General features: G+C 36.7%; 1 protein-coding gene and 1 long non-coding RNA gene across 4 annotated transcripts; one reads left to right on the top strand and one right to left on the bottom strand.

Moving 5' to 3' along the window:
• Positions 1-18,225: 18,225 nt before the first annotated feature.
• Positions 18,226-23,173, bottom strand: MAG2 (RINT-1 / TIP-1 family). Of its 3 annotated transcripts, XM_079050850.1 has the most exons (6): positions 23,037-23,173; positions 22,387-22,735; positions 22,174-22,281; positions 21,963-22,066; positions 20,041-21,887; positions 18,226-18,763 (listed from the first exon to the last, which is right to left on the bottom strand). In XM_079050850.1, exons 2-5 carry the CDS (start codon positions 22,655-22,657, stop codon positions 20,079-20,081), a joined length of 2,292 nt encoding a protein of 763 aa, XP_078906976.1. In that variant the 5' UTR covers positions 22,658-22,735; positions 23,037-23,173; the 3' UTR covers positions 18,226-18,763; positions 20,041-20,078. The 3 variants fall into 3 exon arrangements, with proteins under 3 accessions (XP_078906976.1, XP_078906975.1, XP_078906977.1); XM_079050849.1 differs by lacking the exon at positions 18,226-18,763 and having other exon boundaries at positions 19,959-21,887; XM_079050851.1 differs by lacking the exons at positions 18,226-18,763; positions 23,037-23,173 and adding an exon at positions 22,899-23,021 and having other exon boundaries at positions 19,959-21,887.
• On the top strand, positions 18,671-19,358 carry LOC145114767 (uncharacterized). Its single transcript, XR_013711201.1, has 2 exons — positions 18,671-18,779; positions 19,014-19,358. It is a non-coding gene; the product is annotated as an uncharacterized LOC145114767 (long non-coding RNA).
• Positions 23,174-23,517: the final 344 nt, after the last annotated feature.

Genomic DNA, 23,517 nt, shown 5'->3' with positions numbered 1-23,517 from the left:
GATCTACTAGTTTACATGTATTATATGTGATAACACATACTTTTCTCAAGGTTTTCATGTAGATCCAAGTGATAAACTTCATATTCTTAACATATTTTTAGATTTATGAAGTAAATAACACATAATCACCAAGTAAATCATGAAAAACACACATATTCATGCATATACACATAGATCTACACAAAGCAACTTGTATTCTCCCCCAAAACAAAGTAAGAATCGAAAATAGGGGGTATGAACTCACTTTGGGTTGTTGTTTTCGATTTGAAGAAGATATGGAAGGAGATGATGTTGTTTTTGGCTTTGAGTGCTTCCTTAGAAGAAGTTTCGAAACTTAGATGGTCCTAGGAAGCATGATCACGAAATGAAGCCATGTAAGGGAGTGTTCTTAGCTTAAGAATGGAAATCAATGACTTAGGTATGATGACAACTTACCAAGGATGATGATCTTGATGAAGAACCTCTAAACACACTCAAAGTCTCGAAAATTTAGAGGAGGTAGGAGGAGTGTTTGAGAGATTTCTTGAGAGTGTTTGAAGGAAATGAAGATGGTGGGGAATGAGGGGTTTGGCCGAGAGTAGAAGAAGAGGGAGAAGAGATAAGCTATTTTCCTTGAGACATGGGATTGGTTAATTACATGGAGGGTAATTATCATGGAAGACCACAAGGTAAATTTGAGGTGGCACCATTTAACCCCATTCACAATCTTTTCTATTATTTATTATTTTTTTATTATTATATTTTTTTTTGTTTTGCGCCGAGAGTTTGGGCTAGGAAGGGGGAAATGGAATAGTTTGGGCCCATTCTTGGTTTTGCTCGATTTTGTGAAGCCCAATAAATATGTTTTGGCCCATTGGGCCCTTAAGTGCATTTACGGCCCAATTTGACATAAAAGAATGGATTTATAGCCTATTAGGGTTAATTGGATTAGTTATGGCCCAATAAGACCCATTAGGGTTAGAATGAATCATTCTAAGCCCAAATGGTCCAAAATGTTATAGATTTGTGAATTGGGTCCAATAAGAGAGTCCTAGTCCATAAAGAACTTGAACCGGGATTTCTAAGGTTTCCAACCCTTAGTTGAACATATGAGATGTATTTGAATGAGAATAAAGTATAGTATTCACTTAGAGTACAGGCTTTTACAATGGATGATGTTTACATGGGAATAGAATTTCCTAGCAAAATGCCAGTTGTGACAGAGAAGGTGCAGGCAGCAAACTTCACTTTGCTCTCTTCTGGGCTCGAACAGATTTCGAAGACCGAATCTGTTTTCTCGAACCATCACATTAGAGCGATGACTCCACCATTTCCATTAAAGGAAAGGGGTTTGCAGTTGGTGAAGTCCTTGTAGGAGCACTCTCTCGAGCGCACAGGGACCTCACCTTGAGTAGAATGAACAGGTGTTCCACCTCCGCTGGAATTGGTAGGATGATATTGAGCCATGGCTGTTGCCACAGCCGTAGCTACTGCAGCGTTTAGAGCTGTCGTATCGATTTGTGGAGGAGGTAGTGGCGGTTGAGTTGGAGTTATCGGAGTAGTGCGTCTGTTTGATCTGCGAGGGGGCATCTTTGCTAAAAGAATACAAAGATGAGATGGGAATGAGTCTATAGCAGTGGAGATAAGCCGAAAACTGAAAGACAAGGTTATCCTAGTTATGAGTGTATCTGATCCTGACTTCCGCAGGGTTCTGGAAACAATTCATAAAAAGTCTATACCACATAAACTTTATGAATCAGAAATGGCTATCCTCGAATGAATATCTGTTACCTGAATAACTGTTACCAACTGCATGTAAGAAAATAATCCTAACATATAATGTGAGCAGTGTTTCCACTAACTCATTAAGTTAACAAGATTATTATTTATTAGTGTGACGCATAAGACGTTCTGCTTACTTCGGCTGATCTTTCTTTGAAAATTTCTCATGAACTTGCTCTTGTTCCTCCTGGACTCTTCTGTTTTCTACTATGAGGAAGTGGTTACATCTATCTGAGTTTGTCGTGCGAGAATGGAAGTGTCTAAAGAATCTATGAGATTAAGTGAAACATTATGGGGTGATCCTTACAGAGTCCTCCTATAATTGCACAATGTATACAAGTTGTATATAACTTAAGACTAAATAGACCTTCGAATAAGTGATCCTACTCCAAAACCACAACCAAACAAGGAACAGGTAGTGAAGCGTAGATCACAAATTCTAAGTCTATAAAATCTCAATTATATATAACCTTGGGAGTATACATTGCAAGATTATAGACCTATCCGTAAGGGTCTTTTAAGTTATCACATAAGTTGTTTACATGGCCTAAAATACTCCTATAGTATTTTAACGTAATGTACTTGGTATGTTTCAAACTTGTTATTGTGTTATAGTATCCTAGAACACTCCTATAGTATTCTAACTCTATGTACTTGATCTAGAATTCTCTTGACTGGTGTTAGGTAAGTTTTAAGACTGTTGCAACACCACATCACTCCCAAACACATGTCGGTCATATCTCGAATGAATATAGTTGATCAGGCTATATTGATCCTAGCTATGATTACATAACTGTTCAGGTTTGACGACAGTGTTCAACCTTTAAATACTCTAGTTCTGTTCTTCTTGTGATACTTGGTCTAGTATGTACATGTATAAGCAAGTAGGTATATTTTTATAACTTATCGGTATACTCTTAAAATATATCATTATCCAGAGCACTTAAGCCCCATTGTATTTATAGTTGTATATCTTTTATCGGTTGATATACTTAATTCACTATAAACGACGCTCTGATACCAATCTGTCACACCCCAAAACCGGAACGGCGGAAACGTTCGGGGGTGGAGGACGTCATGTTTAGTATCACAAGACATGTATCATAGTAAGCAAGTAATGAACAACCATTTCATTAGAAAGAAAGTGTTTACAATGTGTGTGTTCATAAAACATAGAATACATAAGCAAATAACAAAACAAGACTTGAAGCTATTATGCTCCATCTTCTGAATTCCCAACGTGAGTACCTGACTAATAGTCTCCTGAGAATACAAGTTATTTGAAAGAGTTGATTGGCAATTAAGCTGGTGAGTTCATAAGATTTTAGTGATGTAAGTAAGTTGTTGAAAGTTGTTGAAAAATGTAGTTGAAATGTAGTAAGTTGTAAGTTCTGTTTAGAAAAGTTCGCCTGTTCCTCTAGAAAATCCTATATTTCCTACTTTGATGAAAGATACGTAAAAATGATTCTACAATCCTTTCTATGAGTACCAAATGGATACAAGTTATATGAAACTCAAAGTAAACAAACAATCGACTGTGCGCATCTGCCCTAAGCCCACAACCAAACAAGGAACAGGAAGTAAGGCGGATAACACACATCCCATTGTTTGTTAGATCATTGTTGTATATAACCCTGGCGTATTCACTTGTTACTCATGGAGTTAATTGTAATAGTTCCTTTATATTTAATGAAAAGATTCTTTAAGAAAACCCTTATTTCTTATAATAAAATGGTGACCACAGTGATTACTTCTATAATCACTTAGTTTATACTGGCTATATATGATCTAATATCGAATAGATAGTTAATTGGGTGAATCTGCCCTAAGCCCACAACCAAACAAGGAACAGGAAGTAAGGCGGAAAGCACACATCCAACTACTTATTGGGTATTAATGATATATAACCATGATGTATAAACTAAGGTAATATAGAGTTAATCACCTAAGGTCCTTTAAGTTTATACTGGTTTAATAAAGTGGATTAAACCCTTAACTGGTAAGTTTCTAGTTTTGTATACAAAAAGTTCTGATTTGGAAAGCATGTTTTGTACTAGAAAACTGTGCATTGACTTTGTGTCCTATGACTTGACCCATACCTGGTACCCTTATGATGACTTAATGTATACTGAACGTATATATATATATATATATATATATATATATATATATATATATATATATCTAAAATCGAATAGATAATAGACTAGGTGAATCCGTTCCAAGCCCACAACCAAACAAGGAACAAGAAGTGAAGCGGAGAGCACACATCCTATTATCTGTCAGATCCTATTATATATATATATATATATATATATATATATATATATATATATATATATATATATATATATATATATATATCCTTTGATGTATACATTAAGGAATCATAAGGTTAGCATTATGGTCCCTTTCTACTGAATGTACTAGACTCGACTGTTCTGTTTTTCGTTTGTAAAATGTAAGTTTTCCCTAGTTTATAACTATCTTAACTCGAAAATAGTTTGCATTTGACTTTCAAGTGGTACTGTCACTTTATGAAAGTAATGGGAAATGTAAGTACATGGTTGTCGTTTAAAATGACGTACGGATGTACTGATGACCTTAAAACATGTTTGTTTTATACTGGTCATAATGTGAAGGCTAGTACCCCTACTATATGCTCTCCCTGTCTGGAGAGTAAGGGAGCTAAACGCGACTTTTTAGCAAACCAGTTGCTACGCCGTGTAATTAACATTAAAGTTTTATGATCATGTATACCCAATATAACTATCACCTTTTGTTTAGAACAATGAGTTAGTGATTCATTGGTATAATTAGATCCTGTAGTAGTTCCATGCTATAGCAACTTAATATGTTCGTTATGTTTCTCATATAGTATGTTCTGTCTCTCATATAGTATGTTCGTTCTGTTATCGTGTATTGTATCTAGTATGAACTGAATCTCTAAACTATACCTATTATAGTTTACTAATGTTTTACTTGAACTGTTATTGAAAAGACTCATTTGTCTACTAAGTTATGCTTGTACTTTAAAAACGGAGTTTTGTTAAACTATGAAGTAACATAACTTTAAAAGAGTTTTTGAAATGTTTTGATCACTTATAAAAGACATAAGCAATCTTTTGAAAGATGTATATAACAAACAATTACACAATTATCATTGTGTTCAACTTGTATTCCCCCCCCCCAAAAGCATTTAAAACAGTTAAAAGATTCATTACGGGGTATGAACTCACCTGATGTGGGTGATTTAACGAATACGCGTGTAAGGATGAGAAGTTCCACGAATGAAGTCCCGAGATACAACAAGTCCTAAATGACATAAAATGGCATATATTGGCATAAATATAGTGTTTAGAAGCAACCAAATGCAAAGAAACACCTCACGGGACTAGGAAACACTTTGTCCAAGTGTTGGAATCACATGTGATTCATCAAAGGAAAGTGGAATGGCACTATCATGAGTTTACGGCCATGGGTTTGCGACCAAGGGAGTTTACGACCGTAAACTCATGGTCAAACATGCATAAGAGGGTGTTTGAAGGCTAGGGTAACTTGAAGGACCATTGTTCTACACAAGGATGATAAAGACCATCATAATGGAGGCTTTTGATGAGTTTACGGCCAGGCAAGGAGTTTACGGATGTAAACTCATGGACATTATGAAATTGAGAGTGGTTTAAGGTCCTATTTTCATCAAGGAAGGGTTCTAGGTCACAAGCCTTGCATCTAGGAGGGTTTATGGCCACAATGGCACCTTTATAGGGGTTTACGGCCATGGGAGATGGCTTGGCCGTAAACTCCTTTTTTTCTTGTATTTTTGATGATTTCAAGGTTCTAAGCATGAGTCTTAACTAGATATCAAGTATAGGGAGTGAGTACTTACGATATAGAGGCTTGAAATGGTGATTAAGGTCCAAGAACACTAGTGTGTGTTCTTGGTGCTTCTTGAAGATCTAAGAAAAGATGATTTCCATGGATGAAATCACTAGATGAAGCTAGCTAAGAAGGATTAACATCAAATTAAGGAAGAACACTTACAACTTTTGAAGATCAAGGATGAAAATCGGGATGATAGTTGAGAGAGAAATGGAGTGTTCTTGAGTTGGAAATGAAAGAATGAAGAAAGTTGAAGGATATGAGCCTATAAAGAGGGAGTTTACGGCCCACCTTGAGTTTACGGCCGTAAACTCAAGTGTTGTGGCCGTGAACTCTAAATGAAGAGGTTAAGGCTTGATTCGTTGAACAGTGTCTCTAGCAGGTACATTCTAACACTCATTCCTTAAGTGTACTAGGCTTAAAACTCCTTAGAATGACCTTTAACCAGGCTAGAACTCATTACCAATGAGTCTGACACTCAGTTGAGTTGATTGACTGAGCTTTCAAAGCAACAAATTTTCGGGTTGTCACAGTTGTGGCACGTCATGGGGTGTCGGTTTCTATGGTCTCTGATAGGGATGTTCGGTTCACTTCCAGGTTCTGGAGGAGGTTCCACGAGGAGTTGGGTACTCGTCTGTACTTTAGCATAATTTTTCACCCGCATACTGATGTTCAGAGTGAGTGGACTATCCAGACTTTGGAGGATATGATGCGGGCGTGCGTTATGGATTTTGGTGGTAGTTGGGATACGTACCTTATGTTAGCGGAGTTTTCGTATAACAATAGTTATAACTCTAGCATCGATCGACCTTCTTTTGAGATGCTCTACAGGAGGAAGTGTAGGACCCCAATATGTTGGGGTGAGGTCGGTCAGCGGGTTATGGGGAGTATGGAAGTGGTACTCAAGACGACTGAGATGATTCGGCAGGTACATGGTAGGCTTCAGACAACATAGAGTCGACATAAAATCTATGCCGGCAAGTGCCGATCAGATATAGAGTTCCAGGTTGGGGAAATGGTTCTCCTGAAGGTGTCACCTTATAAAGGTGTCATTCGATTCAGGAAGAGGGGCAAGTTGGGCCCCAGGTATATCGGTCCTTTTAGGGTTTTGTCCCTAGTGGGCAGGGTTGCTTATCGCTTGGATCTACCCGAAGAGCTTAGTCAGATCCATAACACGTTTCACGTTTCTCAGCTGCGGAAATGTTTGGTTGATGATTCTGCGGTGGTTCCATTGGAGGATATCCAGGTGGATGATCGTTTGAATTATATTGAGAGACCAGTGGTGATCCTTTATCTGAAGACGAAGGCCTTGAGGAACAAGGTCGTAGGCTTGGTGAAGGTGTAGTGGCAGCACCGATAGGGTTCAGAATGGACATGGGAACCCGAGGATGAGATGAGGGAGCATTATCCAGAGTTATTTGCAGCGGCGGACTTCGAGGACGAAGTCGGATTCAAGTAGGGGAGAATTATAGCATCCGAATCATTGAGGTACTTAATTTATTAAATTTCTTGATTTTTTGGAGGATGTCTCATGACGTGAGCCATGGTGGCCACGACGTGAGTTGTCATTAACCATTTGACCCGCATTCTTAAACCTCATGACGCGAGCAAGGCCTGATGACCCAAAACCCTAATTTTCGACTATTTAATGGAATGAGAGAGCTAGGGTTGCCCATCTGTAACATCTCGGGCTTTCATGTATTTTCAAATCCTCCCTTAATTATTATCTTTGTCATTTTTAGTCCTTGGGTTTAGAAGGTTGTAGCCATGAGATGCCCTAATGGCTATTTTCATAATTTTGGGTCAAGAGGAGTACACTAAGCGTACATAAGGGTACGTTGAGCGTACTAGGGTGCGCCCTAGTACGTTGAGCGTACTAGGGCGCGCCCTAGTACGCTGGGCGGACACTTGTGTACAATGGGAGTACTCGCGTTAGATGAAAACCCTAATATTTAGGGTTTGGGTGGATATAAGTGTCCTTATAGCTTATTTCTCCCAACATTTTCAGCCTCCATATCTTTGATACGTTTTCCAAAACCTTATCCTTGTGTGTGTGAGTTTGAGTGTGTGTGAGGGTTCTTTGGGTTGAGAAGAAGAAGAAGAAGAGGAGATTCCTTGAAGAGCCTTGGTGTGGATTCAAGCTTTGGATCTGTGATCTTCATCCCTTGCGGAAGCTCCAGAAGGTAAAAATCCTTTACCTTTACTTGTATTTCTCCATAGCTCTTGCATGGAAGTTTTATGTGTAAATAAGTCCCTTTTCTTGATCTTGATGAGTTGAGCTACTCTAATACCAAAGGATCCGTCCTTTCAGAAGATTTAGGTTGTTTTTGATCATAAAAATGCTATCTTGTCCCATTTAGTGGTTGCATGCATGTTATAAAGGTCTTAAATGGTTAAGACAAGCAAGGGTTTTGAGTCTAGGAACTTGTTGGGCATGCATAACCATAAAGTTGGAAACTTTATGGTTTGGGACATCTTTTTAAGTGTATATCTAACTTGGGACGTCTGGACGTAATGTATTAAGTACTTAATGGAGTTTTTCATGGCCACATCGTACGCTGGGCGTACCAAGGTGTACACCGGGTGTAGGTGGTCAGCATCCCGTTTTCTGGTCAAGGCGAGTACGCTGAGCGTACAGCTGAGTACGCCCCGCGTACTCAGCCTGTTGGGCTTAGCTATGTTGGGCTTCAGGTATTGGGCCATCTGTTGGGCCTTGATGCTTGGGCCCTATTAGCTCATCTGGATAAGTATAATTTTGGGCTAATTAGAGGACGGGATCTTTGGTTGAGGCCCAATTTAGAAAATTGGGCCAATTATGGGCCTTTAAGTAATTAGGATTTTGGATCTAAGATGTGGACTTGGGCCTTGGCCCAATTAAGGAAAGGGTAAAGTGGACAAGTACCCTATGTTTGGGCCCTTAATTAAGAGTGATATCCCAATTGTTGATGTAGTGTTTGTTTATTGTAATAGTTCGAGATTTCGGTGAGTCAGCACTAGAAGGTCATTGAGCTTGAGGAGAAGAACTAGATCTGGGATCTCGTCCGTCTTTGGCAACTTTCTGAGGAAAAAAGTCTCAAACTTGATGCTTAATGGCTTAGATCTCTCTTAGTCTTGTTTTATGGGTCTTTTTGACCCCATTGTTGGAAGCATGATAAACCTTCATAGTCCTAATGCTAAAACTTCCATTCTCAGTGTTATTTGGTCCTTAGATTCATAAAAGGGTCCTAAACCCATTCATGCCCAAGAAAAGACCATATCCATAGAAGTAGGTTGCTAAATCTCGAGATTGGGTCCATTTGAGGCATGCAAAGCCATCAAGTTGTCGGCTTTATAGATACACACCATGGAAACAATGTAGATCTATATTCTGGAACCATAGATCTGAGGAAAGGGCTTAATAGACTAAGAACCATGACGAACTCGGCGAGTTCATGGAGGAACTCGATGAGTTGGGTCGAGCAGTCCCGATTCTGTTAAAGGGAAGAACTCGACGAGTTGGAAGAAAACTCGACGAGTTGCATCGCGTTTTCGCGATTCTATGATTCATGGGAACTCGGCGAGTTGAAGGGTAAACTCGACGAGTTGAGTAAACTCAGAGCGTTGATTTTGACTTGACTTTGACTTTGAATTGACCAGAGTTGACCCTTAAGGGTTATGAGTATGGAATGGTATCTAAGGGGTTGTTTTGGTTTAGGAAGTGAGTAGAGCTTATTCCGGCCAGAGACGTTTCAGCTATCATCCGACAGTGAGGTGAGTTTCCTCCTGGTTTGAACGGGTCGAAGGCACCAATGCCAGCCCGTGTATGTTATGTGTGCAGATTAGTAGCTAAGTGTGGGCATGGCCCCTATCTTAGCATTATTTGCATATGGATATGGAATTGATTGATAAACTTGGTTATACTTGTTGTCCATGTGATACTTGTATGTGTGCTTAGTAGCTGAGTGTGGGCGAGGCCCGTATCTTATAGATAGTTGAGTGTGGATGAGGCCCGTATCTCATAGATAGCTGAGTGTGGGTGAGGCTCGTATCTCATAGTTAGCAGAGTGTGGGCGAGGCACATATCTCCTAGTTAGTCGGGTGTGGACGGGGCCTGTATATCGTTGAGTGTAGGTGGGGCCCGTATCTCCTAGTAGCATGATTATGTGTATGGTATGTGGTAGTTTGGGGGAAATTCAGTAAGCTTCGTGCTTACAGTTTTCAGTCTTGGTTTCAGGTACTTTTGGTAGAAAATGGAAGAGCTCGGGATGACTGCATTGCCCACACCACGATGTTTAGCATGGGATGTTCACTCTGATGTTTTGATATGATACTCTGTTTTGATACTATGACTTATGTTTTTAGATGGAATGATTTTGTTAACTCTGGATTATTTCATAAATAAAAATGAAATTTTTGGTCATGATTTTTGGGATGTTACATTGCCACTCTTTGTTAATCCAAGTTAATGTGTCGGCTAACCACACACGCTCAACTAACGACTTAACAAAGTGCAATGTGCAATTTCATGGATTAGCATCAAATTCACATTTTCCTAAAGTAAATAAGGTTGGGAATTTATAAAAAACATTTAGTTACTTTATATTTATCATTATACTTATTAATGAGAGATTAATGTCTTATCCTACCCGTTCGGCTAACGACCCTCTCCACTAGTCAAGAGTGTGGTGGGTAGGAATGGATACCCAATGGCGGTCATTTTATAGGCCTTTTCCTTAAACACCCCTTATAGACCAGCTTCGTGAATGGGGCCTACTAATGGTAAGACTGACTTTTCTTATACATATATGTATATATAAATTAAACTTTTAATTTTATAATAGTATAAGGGTGTATTTTAAACTTTTAAAATACTAGGGTTCTAGAATTTAAGATTTCAAAATTAAACTTTTAATTAAATTTTAAATTCCAAAACTAAAGGGTGTAATTTGAAACTTTTCAAAATTACTAGATCAAATTTTAAATAATTAAATTAATAAAATAATTTTGCCATTATCTTAAAATTTGACCAAATCAATCTTATTTGATAAGGAAACCAGATTACCATTCAGAAAATTCAATTTAAGGCCTTAAAAACGAATTATGGTAATTATCCTAATCCAAACAAGATTTGAAAATCAAAAAATCAGACATCTGACGAGTCAACTCGTCGAGTCAGGCTATGAACTCGTCGACTTCTGCAAACAGATTGCAAATCTGTTTTGCTTCTACTTTGGACATATCGCTATTGCATCAAATACAACTAAAAACATCATAGGCTCTGATACCAACAACATCCTAAGTGATCATGCAACCCTAATTGCTTTGGATCTAAGTTTTTCACAAGTTGAACATGCAATTTTCGAAAATCATATAACAAAAGGGTTTGGATGATTACCTTACTAGTTATGTTGTAATAACTAGAATTCCTTGTAGATCCTTGACTTGTTAAAGCTTAGTGCCTCAAATGTTGCACCTCTAATGGCTCACAAACACCACTAGCAAGAAGATGAGGAGAGAGGAGGAAGCTCTTAGAATTTTGACTAGGGTTTCTTCTAAGAAGCATTGGCCGAAAATCACAAGAAATGGGGTCTTTAAATAGCTGGTGGGTTGCTAGGGTTTCTGAAGGAAACCCTAATCTCCTGCTTAGGGCTTAAGCAACCCATGGACCTCCCACTAGAAAGCCTTGGACGAAATCTATAGGGCCTCCCTATAGAATTTCGTCCACTCCTAGTTAAGGAGTCCAGTAACCCACTTTTGCAACTATCAATGATTTGAAAAACAGCCCCTGTTCTTTTAATCAGTTCCTTTAATCCCAAAATTAATTCCAAATTAATTTCTGATTAAATACTAATTAAATAACATGATTTCTAATTAATATATTATACTTATAATACATTAATAAATCATTTATCAACCTCTCTCTCCAAAATCATCCTGTCAAGTTGCTAGGGTGAAGGAAACCCAAAAGGACCATGATACTATCAAATCAAGTTTATATCAATTATAGTTATGGGCTTAGATACCTAATCCAACATATATGAGCTGAGGGCTAGGCAGGGCATGCCAGATTCATACTAAGGACTCATGAGTATTCCAGATACGAGTTGAGGGTCGGGCAGGGCATGCCAGACTCGTACTGAGGGCTTAGCGGTATTCAGTCTGTTGACTGATCATGCCAGGGAGCAAGCCATACATAAGTTGTGGGGCCGTGGGGCAAGCCAGACTTATGCTGTGGGCTCAGGGGTAATCCAGTCTGTAAAGTTGTGGACCCATTACATGTTATTATATTTTGTGCTAATTGTTATGTATCGGTATTTTGGGGGAAACTCACTAAGCTTTGGGCTTACAATTTTGGATTGTGTTTCAGGTACCTCAGTGGATCGCGGGAAGGCGAAAGCGTGATCCTGCACCTCCTCATGTTTTGATTTTATGATTTTGGGATTTCTCTGATATGAAACTTATTTTGAAAACAATTTGTAAAAAAATATTGGTTTTTGGGTTGCTTAAAAAGTTTGAAATTTTTGAGAATTTTATGAATGTTACACTATCCTCAGCCTTTCTCACTCTCTAGCCTCCTGAAAACCGTAGATTCGACCTCCTTGAGACCTTTGGCCATTGTTGGTGACGTTGATGAGCTTATTTGGTGGTTTTTGGTCCATTGAAGTGGAAGAGGACTCTTGTGGTGCTTAATTTTGGCAATCTAGCTTCTACCTCTTGGTATTGCTGAGCTTTTAGACCTCTGTAAGTCATAAAGCTCTTACATTTTTGCCTCTTACATGCTAGATCTAGGTTCTGAGAGCTTTCTTTGCATGCTTGGGTTGTGTAGCATCTAGCATGCATGGGATCCATAAAGTTGGAAACTTTATGGATCATTGAGACATCTTCTATATATGAGGCTTTGAATATGAGTTTTGGCGTTGGTTTTAGACTCCAAGCATGAGTCTTGATCTTATTACCTTTCTTTTGACCTAGTTAGTATCTAAGTCATGCATTGGACATGCATGACTGATAAAAACTACGATTTTTATGGTCCTTAGGGTCGATGAAGGTCCTCTGGAAGGTCCCAAGGAATGTCTTAAAGGATTAAGAGCTTAATGCTCAAAGTTGGTCAGAACAGATCTCACGACGTGAGAAATGGGAATCTCACGGCGTGAGAAATGAGGTTGTCCCGATTTGAGGAATCTGGTTTGATGAGTTGTGATTGAGTCGAATCGTTGAGTGGGGTCGGACTGAGTCTATTCTCACGACGTGGCCAAAGAACAAGTCACGAGGTGAGGGTGAGCTGATGGGAATGTTGACCGTTGACTTTAGGCGTTGATTTTTTTATCAGAGTTGACTTTTGGTCAACTCTTGGTTTTGTAGGGTAGACTAAAGGTTTGCATTGTATGATTATCTAGGTGTGATGTAGCACCGGTGTAGCTGACCGTGAGAGAAACAGTGGTTGATTATCGATCGAGAGGTGAGTTTCCTTCACTATATCTGTGGGTCGAAGGCACCAATGTCGGCCCACCAGATTATGTTTGTAGGATGATGATTGTCTTCGTGACAATTACCTGATATTCTTGTATATGTTTGATGTCTCTATGACTCTTATTTTTATGATTATATGTTAGTTGTAGGGGTGAAATAGACCCGATACCGGTTGAAAGAGACCGAAGGGGCTGAAATATACCCAATATCGGTTGAAAGAGACCGAAGGGGTTGAAATATACCCAATACCGGTTGAAAAAGACCGAAGGGGTTGAACTAGACCCAATATTACTTTGACTGCTATGTATGTATGGTATGGAGTATTTTAGGGGAGCTCACTAAGCTTTGTGCTTACAGTTTTTAGTTAGTGTTTCAGGTACTTCCAGCTCGAAAGGGAAGGGCCCGACTTGATCGCACTGCATCCGCCGGTGTTTTTCCGCATTATGTGATTTTAGGATTTGTACTATGATATTGTTTTTTCATTATGATACACTTTTGGTTGTTTTGACATGACTATTGGATGTTTTAAATGAAAATTTTTATCTGGAAATTTTGGGATGTTACAATTAAGGCCAAAGATATGATACTCTATGTTTATCGAACCCAAATAACAAAACCAAATAATATGAAACACTAAAACCTACTTCTCAGAGTATTTGTAACAATTACAACTATTGTAATAAAAAAATGAAGATTTATTGATTACTTAATTACATTACGTTCATGTTTATCAACCGATGATAGACTAGCACAATGAAAGATTATGATATTTGCTCTTCTTTTTCGAGGTGAAAGATATGTCAAAAGAGGAAAATGATGAAAATGAACTTTGTGATAAGTTTTGATACAAAATATAAGTGTGTTTTTCATAAAAGCCGGTCAACGGAAACGTTAAAAATAACAAGGTTATTTTTAGTTTATAACAAAATCAAACCATCTAGGATTCATTTATAGATGTTATAATGATATTAAAAACAACTAAATAGTGTTTTAGAATGACAACATTTGAAGTCTTTGAACCCACTTGGTTTTGGGGTGTTGATGAAGATAGCAAAAATTCAAGAATAGAATTTCTTTATGTGTATCCACCATCAAGAATAAGACACTTGAAATGCTAGTTCCTTCTTGTATAAAATACTTCTTAAGCCTTTAAATGCTTAACTCAAATAAACACTAAAGAAGAAGCACTTTAGAGCATCATTTCTTCACTAAACTTCAAAAGACAAGAAGAAGAGATAGAGAGAGTATATTTTCGGCCTTGAGAAGGAAGAGTAGAAAACTAGTCAAAAACTCATGAAAAAACCTTTCTTTTATACTCTCATGTAAGACATACATTTATATTATAATAACATAAAGTAGTAGTAGCATTTTAGAAGCATGAGGGATATAAGAAGAAAGTTGACAAGCAACATCTCTTCTTATAATAATAATTTTGGCCATGCCTTCAAAAAAGACAAATATTGTCTAACTAGTAAAGTAGAAGAATTGTTTAAATTTTATAAACTCAGTTTATAAAATATATACTTTGTCTTTAGGTAAAAGACAAAAGGGTTCAACTAATCCAAAACTTTGTACATGACTTATTAAATCTTGTCATATAATATAATAACTAGTTATACTCTCTTTTAATTATTATTTTCACAAAACAATAATTATTCCCTAATTAAATACAATAATTAATATTATTTATTAATAATCATATTAATAATAAATATACAAAATGTGACAATTTGATAAATGTGTGACCCTATATGATCATATATTATTAGCAATATCACTTAATAATGATTTTTGGACATATAGATTCAACGTCGTGGGACATTTTATCTTAACTTCGTAGTTCGTGAGGAGGGTTTCGCGGACGACATTGTCATTTTGTTGGTGCTCAAAAAATGAGGGTTTCCTTAAGATATACTCTTCAAATATATGGTATTGTGCATAAGTCTTGCTTTTTCTCTCTTTAATTTCAAAATGTTATTAAAGTTTATAATTTAAATGAGTATGTGTAATCTTATTTTATTTTATTTACATTTCAAATTTTAAATTTGTCAATACGGATTCAACTTATTTGTTTAACTAGGTAGGTTTAAAAACACATTTTAACCCGATGTTAACCCATTTATATAACAAATCAAGTTTGAGTTAGAAATATTAAACTATTTAGTTAAACATATTGGATTTGGTTGAGATTTTCAACTGATTTAGTAGACGGGTTAAAGATTTGAATTCAAACCCATGTCAAATCAGATAGACCGATTGTCGATTGCCACCTCTACGTACGTTTTTGTTTTTAATATGCAAATATATTCATCAATTTATAAGTATATTAACTATTTAATATAGCAAATTTATAATTTTCCTGAAATTTTTATAAATGACTGTTAGTGATTAGGATTTAGGCCAAAACCTATTAGGATTTAGGCATTAGGGTTTACATATTATTTATATATTTCTATGTAATTGTCTTTTGAGTAATTAAAACAACTGGTTATCTATTAAGGTATCAGAGTTATAGGTTAAAACTCTACTATTGACAACAACTTGCAACCGCCGCCTTCCGCCTCCAACGACCTTCTCTAGTAGTTGTCGGAGCCTCGGAGGTGCCTTCATTATGCTTAATGTTTTTTCCTTTTCTTCTTCCTCCTCCTAAATAATAATACAATCGCCGACACCAAACAAGAGCTCATTCATTGGCTTTTTCTACTGTCTCGTATGCTTCTACCTCCTCATCGGATGACCCGTACCTCTGAGCCTTTTGTCTCCTCCTCGGGTAGCCACTCTCCTCGACTGACCTCTTCTTTTTCGGATCTCTTTTCCGAGTCAGCCTCTTCCGATATTGATGTTGCCTCCCTCTTATGGTACGCGAGAACAAGTATATTCATTTGTGATTCCATGTATTCATTTGTGGAGAAATGATAAATTTTTACGCATAATCAACATTAATATGCTTTTTCTCTTCATTTGAAATTAATGGCGTAAAAATTTATCATTCCTCCACAAATGAATACATGGAATCACAAATGAATATATTTTGTTCTCGCGTTCTCAACCTTTTTGGTGTTCTCATTTGATCCTACTCCTATATATATATATATATATATATATATATATATATATATATATATATATATATATATATATATATATATATCAACACCGCTGTTGTCGATCTCGTCAGAATTGGCTCCGTCTGACGCAACTCTCTCTCTCTCTCAACCTTTCTACGAACTTCTGTGCCGCCGGCTCTATGATCACTTTTGTCGCCGTCGGCTCTTTTGTTCTTCTATAATGGAACCAGCGCTCCGTTTTTTCTCTCTTCTTCTCCGACGAGTAGTCACTATTAGTCGTCATCGCCAGAGCTTTGCCGCTATCTACATCTATGTTTTTTTTCCAGTATAATCGTATCCTCCTGATCAAACTGGCGCTCGGGGGTGGGGTGAGGGTGGGGGGGGGGGGTAGTGATTAGGGTTTAGGCCCGAACCCCTTAGAATTTGGTCGTTAAGGTTTATGTATTATCTCTATATATTACTATGTAATTATCTTTTGAGTAATCAAACCAATCTATTATATATCGATACATAAAATGTTATAACTTTTGTGAAAAGTTTGCATAAAATGACACACATGAGGAAGATCTCAGATATTTTGCATAATTTTCACGGTTAACCTTTTCCTTTTCCATTTTCTTGCTTCATTTACTACATGGTATTCGACTATCAAAATTCCAAAATCTACTTAGAACCAAGTTGACTTGAGATAACTAGTGGAGTAACACTGTGCCAGTGGTATTTGCTAAAGAAAAAGGAGATGACATTGGCAGTGGTGGGTGGAGGTTAGTTGGCTGAGGCCTGAGTGGAGGTGGTTGTTGTAGGTGAGTGGAAGTGGAACAACGGCAGATGGTGGATAACAGACTTTAAGCGAGCGGAGGCAGATGTTGAGATGAACACAATTCTATTTCAGGTACGTATTTTATTTATTTATTTATTTTTTTTCATTTTTTAGAATGAGAGTGTGTTCAGATTATTAAAGTTGTAAACCGACGAAATCATCAAACCGTTTACTGTTTCGGGTTTTCTTTATGGGTCAAAACTATTTTGGACTGTTATTGGTATATATATGTTGGCCCGATAATCTATAAATAAATTGAAAACCATTATAAGAAGTCATTAGAAATAGAATGGTTCGTGCTATTCTTATCTGATAGAATAAAATGATCAATAAATAATCTTATTTCTTTCGTTTCCTTAATTTTCATAAGGTGTTCTTTTTCGTTTCGTTAATTTTCAACCATGATCCCGCCGTTCAAAAATAGAATCTTAATTGGGTTTTAAAATAATGAAATTGAAATGACTCATTCAAACAAGTTTGTTATATGAAATTTGAAAAGTAAGTTAATCAAATTATAAATAAATGTAAATCCTTTATAAAAGCAAAATTATTTGAACTATATAAATCAGTCTCCTAATAGATTATGTTCATCAATCTCAAAGAATGCGTCCCAAACATTTCCTTCAAGTAGACGATAAGTTATAAATCTAAATCGCAGATTCCTCCCTCACATGCATTTACTATATGTTACTAAATTGCACACAAAACATATCTTATTTACGTTTGAAAAAATATATATAATATGTATTTCAGTAACCAAAAAAAGTTTCCTTATCGCTTTAAAAAGAAATTGCTAAGGAAAAACTATATACCATTAAATCTTAAAATAGATTTATAATAAAGAATATTTTTAGTTATTTTAGAAAAGAAGAAAATAGTTAAATTTAAGTAGTAGAATCTTTATTGTTAATGAAATATGTATAAATAAAACTAACTTATTATTATAATATATTATTCAATCCCATCAAGTAACGAAAAGAACAATAAATCCTCGTAGAACAACGAAAATCAGCCTATAAAAAATATTTTTATACCATTTCTACATGGCAAACAAACATGTTAATTAATTAATGTATATGAGACGCTACCAAACTCAATAACCAATGTGGAATGGGTAATCACAATCTAGTTCTGTAGATGGTATACAAAAGCAATTAAACCCAACTAAATAACAAATTCAAAGCATGTGTGATGCCGAAAATCATGCAAAGAGGAATAGATTATTATATGAAAATTGCTCTAGTATGAACATCAATTTCGTTATTTAATGGTAAATTGGAATACCTAAAGCCCACCTTCTTACAAGACATATGAGTAGACAAGAAGTGGGCTAATGAAGCCAAGTATCTTCTAGGTAGTACTCAAACATCTCAGTTACCCACGATGGACCCTCAATCTAACAATTGACACGTGTCAAAAACAAGGTTAAACATATCAGGATTGACTGAACCAAAGAGGGTCCCATAGACCTTAATTGGAAAGACCCATAAATGTTGTGGGCCCATAAAAGGCAGTAGAATGAAACATTCGGACCCATGACAAGATTATATAATCAGCAGCAGACAAGACTGCTGGTATTTTTTCTAACTAAATTTGTCTTTTACCTACAAACTTCATTGCCTTTTTAAGCAACTCACTTTTGCAACTTCAACAATTCCCCAATCGATTCCAAGAGAGCCATAATGTCTACCCGAAGAACAAGAGCTACTAGGAACAAAAAAGACGATGAGCTCCATGACCTTGTGTCAAAATTACAAGCATTGCTACCATCTTCCAGTTCTAGCTGCAATAACACAAGGGTATGTTTGTAATTTAGTAATTTACTTACCAGAAAATTAATCATTACATTAGGAATCCTACACAAGAAAAAACAAAAAAGGCATAAGCATATGTGATATATTACTAGGAAACGATGATACACTTGGAGTTACAATTACCTATTTGCACTTGTTATGATTCCTTTATTTTGGTAATCTAGATAATTGACAAGTAGTCACTGTTTTTATTTTATGGGTATATATATAATGAAATAGGTATCAGCATCAAAGGTTCTTGAAGAGACATGCAATTACATAAAGAGCCTGAGAAGAAAGGGGGATAAGCTAGGGGAAAGGCTATCTGAACTACTGGATTCTATGGAAAACAATGGTGTTGATGTTGATATTCTCAGAGATTTTCTGCAACAATAGTGTGTGTGTGTGTGTGTGTGTGTGAGGGTGTTCACAAAGGCAAGCAGATGCATATGTTATTTGTCTTATTATCTGATTGTCCCATGTATGTACACTTTCTGTGTAGGTTGTTGGACTCAATCAGACAGATAATAGCTATTTAAATAATACAGGTATTAATATAATAGTGTCTATTTTGGTGTTTCTCAATGGGAAAAAGCTCATGAACATTAGTAAACTATATTGAAATTGAGTATTGGAAGGAAGTCAAATACGTGGTTGACCATCGTGATCTAATCAACGTTTGCATAAAGTGAAAATACCCATCAGTTTGTATTGCACTATTTCGGGCACATTTGTAACATATATATAACCACTTAAAGACTCTGTTGTGCCAATTATAAATGACTAGAACAAATTAATTATCTCGTTCAAAAAAATCAACCTAATATCATTGATTCTAACGTTTTATTTTAATGATTGAAAGGATAGTTAAATAACGTTGATTGATTTGGGAAACATGTGTTCTTGGATGTGTTTTGTTTTGCTCTGCTGCATAATCAATCCGTTTACTGTTTGGGCTTTTAATGATTTTGATTTCTTGATGGGTTTATATGTTAGCCCAATGACTCTAAATAAACTTAAAATTATTAAGGTTGTCTGTTGTGGGCTTCAAGCAACAAACAACCATGACCTTGTGTCACAAGTATTACCATCTTCAAGTTCTAGCTTTGCAATAACACAAGGGTATGTTGGTAATTTAGTAATTTACTTACCAGAAAATGATCATGACATTAGGAACACAAGAAAAAACAAAAAGAAACAGGCATACATCACTAGGAAACGATAAGCATCGAGATTCGAGACCAACGCAATTGGGAGTTACAATTACCTTTTTGCCCTTATTACAATTCCTTTTTTTTTTATATCTTATATCCTACTCTTCACGACTCTTTCGACCTCAGTCAAAGTCAAATGTCTTATCTCATTCAGCTTCAGCCATCTTTCCCCTCCTTCAAAACTTCCATGAAGCAATCTATCCTCCATTTTCAACAACTTCAACCCCTCACTCAATTTCCCAAAAAACCCTTCAGGCCTCAAACACCAATTTTTAAAAACCCCATACAAAACCATCAAATCATTCCCAAGTCTCTCCACACCACTATCAGAAAACTTCACATAACCCATAAAAACACCATTAAAAACAAACAAATCTATCGCACTCGCCACCTGTCTCCACACTCCAACAAAATCCATCTTATTTAAATTCATTTCCAATATCGACATTTTACCCTGAAGATAATCAAGTGCAACAATAAAAGATTTGGAAACCCCCCAACCTTCTTCAGTTTTTTCCATCCATTGTTTTTTATTTTTTATATATTCACGTGAACAAGCATCAAAACCCCGAAAAACAACCTTTGATAACTTCTCAACCCATTCGGTTCTAAATTCCTCCAATTTACATATTTCATCATCAAATACACCACCATCTGATCCCATTTCAAGGAAAAAAACTTCTTCACACCACTCTTTTAAAACAGACTCAAAATAACGGGACCCGTTTATACATTTTGTCACTTTAATCAAAGCATCATCATCGGTCAAAGCGGTCAACCCTTCAGCTTCTTGACATTTCAGAAGTAAAAACTCCAAAAACCTGTGTACAATCGGTGCACCTGCTAACCTAAGAAACCTTGCTCTCATTGTGACAGCTGGCAGTGATCTACACCGTTCGATTATCGACGATAAGCGTCTTAAAAAGGCACTTGAAATTGCGGGTGATTTGTAACCTTCTGAACCTAAAATGTTGACTGATTCTTCAACTTCTGTTGACCATTTTTTCTCATCTTCAAGTACAGGTGTCAATTTCTCAATGGCATCACTGAACTCGATTTCAGCCCATAAATCAAGCCAATCAGGTCGATCACAAAACACAGATAAAGAAGAAATATTTTGCATGTTCACATCTTCCTCCAACATGATTCCCGATTGTGCTACAAGAGATTTGATTTTTTTATCGAAAGAAATCATTAAATCGATCAAATGTAGCCATGATATTCGGTTTTCAGTGATATTTTCCATATATATTGGGAAAATCTCCTTTGCCATGTAGGTTGATAATGATGTCACCATGGCTGAAATCCACTCTTCCCTACAAGAATAACCTGAAAGATTCGCTTTATCAACTAAAGGCTGCAATAACTCATCCATTGAGTCAACATAATCCCGAGTTATTTTATGAACTAAAGCAAAAATAAGCTCGGGTTTTTCTCCCCATTTTGAAAAATGGCGTTGTGATGCGATTGAAATAGGGTTCACAAGCTCTTCAATGGCCCAAAGTGGCTGATGAGTGATTTCAAGATTACCATTATGCCCTTGAAGTTGTCGGATTTTTCTTTGTGTTTGTAGCTCTTGTAGTTTGCATAGTGCAAGAAAACTGTCACAATATTGGGTTTTGAGGTCGCCTTTCATTGTGAAAAGGGGATTTGTGGATTCGGGTGATTTTTTTGGTTCTAAATTGGAAGGATTTAAAGTGGAGAGAGGTGGGGGCCAATGAAGAGAGGTGAGAAGGGAACGATAGTCTGCAATTGCTTGAGGTCTTAAAGTGGCTAATGCTCGGTCAACTCTGTGGTCAACAGCTGAAACAAGGCGGGACCATTGAGGGCGTGTTCTTGATACTTTTGTTAGAACATCTTCTGCTAGTTTGAGGGCATTAATGGCAATAAATCGCGCTTCCTGTAAACAAGTTTTATAAAACATTACTTCATAATAAAGAAGCAGCATTTTAACAATTTTTTTTTATTTCATTACCTCTGAATTGTGGGCAGATGTTTGCTTTCTTAAATTTTTGTTTACACTGGAAGAGACAGCATCTTCAATGTCCCCAACTAATGTATCAAGTTTTAATGCTGTTTCTGAAATACATAATGATCAAAAAAGAAAATGAAAATGGAAGTGGTATAAGATTCTTTCTATTGTGATTTCTATATTGATAAAGAGAGTAAAGTGGAGTATAACTCACCAGCATAAACTCGAACTGCTTCAACCCTAGCCACTTCACGAGCAAGTGCTGGCAACTCCTTCCCCAAAAAAGTTTCTGACTTTTCCCTTTTCTCTCCTTTCTCTCCATCTGAACACACATTCCAGGTAAGTAAACAACAAAATAATTATTAAAAAAAAAAAGGATATTTATCTTGTTAATAGAACATTGAATATGTATACATGGAAAACTGACCTGAGATAGAAGGTTGGAAACTGTTCAATTTGGTGTTTATGTCTTTAAAGAGGAGACCCACTTGATCTGAGTGTGTAGAGTAGGCAAGCAAATAGGTACCGAGGTTTTGGTTCAAATCTGTGAGGCTCTGATCCAAGACATGACAATCATTCTGCAACTCAGAAACTAGTCTAGAAGCTTCTTGAAGATCATCAGTAGTGTGTAGTTCGGTGTCAAGGAAAGAGAGAACCGCAGGAGAAAGAGAGGAGACTAAAGGGAGAGGTTCGATCATAGTGCCCTCTGTTAGGGTTGATGACTATCGGACGTCACTCAAAAGCTGGATTTCATTACAGTATAACCTGCTACAAGACTGGAACAACAAAATTGTGAAAAGTTGATCTTGCTATGTTGATGTTCAGAAAGTAAAGTCTATGGTAAAACAAAAGACCCAACTGTGAGAGCTAATCTATTGACAATTGGTAACAATCGAGAATTCAGGCACATAAAGCACTCATATATGATATCTTTCATACCTGAGTCTCATATCTAGGTTTCTTGTTACATTGGATTTGAATCTATGATGCAGATTGAGATTTTAAATCGACGATAAAAAAAAAACAAAACAAGAAATTAGGGCTTAATCGACTAAAAGTAAGGGAATTCGGACTTACTTGTTGGTTGGGGGAAGCAGCTTCGGTGGCTTTGTTCGCTCCTGATCTCTCTCTCCGGTGTCCGGTGAGCCGGTGAAGTTCTGGCCCCTTCGACTTCGTTCGAGGGTGTTAATGGATTGTTGAGCCCACGTTTGTTATGTTAATCACGGCCCATTTCTAATGCTAATTAATCGCCATCGGCTCTCAAAGTTAGATATTAGAACTAATGTGTATTATAGGGCTGGGCTAGCTGGGCCAAAGGGCAACAGTTTGAAAGTCTACTTGTTATGTGTTGGTATGAATTTGGGCTCAATTTTTTTTTATTAGATAATAGATATACTTATACCTTTGGTCGAAGTTCAACTCAGCGCATCGCCGCATCGGCTTGAAGGAAGGTGGCAAAAGAAACTCATTGCTATGTTGATGTTTAGAAAGTAAAGTCTATGGTAAAACAAAAGACCCAACTGTGAGAGCTAATCTATTGACAATTGGTAACAATCGA

The sequence above is a fragment of the Lactuca virosa genome, chromosome 5 (genome assembly GCF_052849685.1).
Source record: "Lactuca virosa cultivar CGN04683 chromosome 5, Lactuca_virosa_CGN04683_v6, whole genome shotgun sequence".
NCBI classification, from domain to species: Eukaryota; Viridiplantae; Streptophyta; class Magnoliopsida; order Asterales; family Asteraceae; genus Lactuca; species Lactuca virosa.
This window is presented reverse-complemented; position numbering and strand designations above follow the sequence as displayed.

Coding starts and splice junctions, on each gene's coding strand:
- MAG2 (XM_079050850.1), bottom strand. CDS start 22,657: ATGATCGAACCTCTCCCTTTAGTCTCCTCTCTTTCTCCTGCGGTTCTC. Junction 22,282..22,386: donor TTTCCAACCTTCTATCTCAG/GTCAGTTTTCCA, acceptor ATGTGTGTTCAG/ATGGAGAGAAAGGAGAGAAA. Junction 22,067..22,173: donor AGCAGTTCGAGTTTATGCTG/GTGAGTTATACT, acceptor TATGTATTTCAG/AAACAGCATTAAAACTTGAT.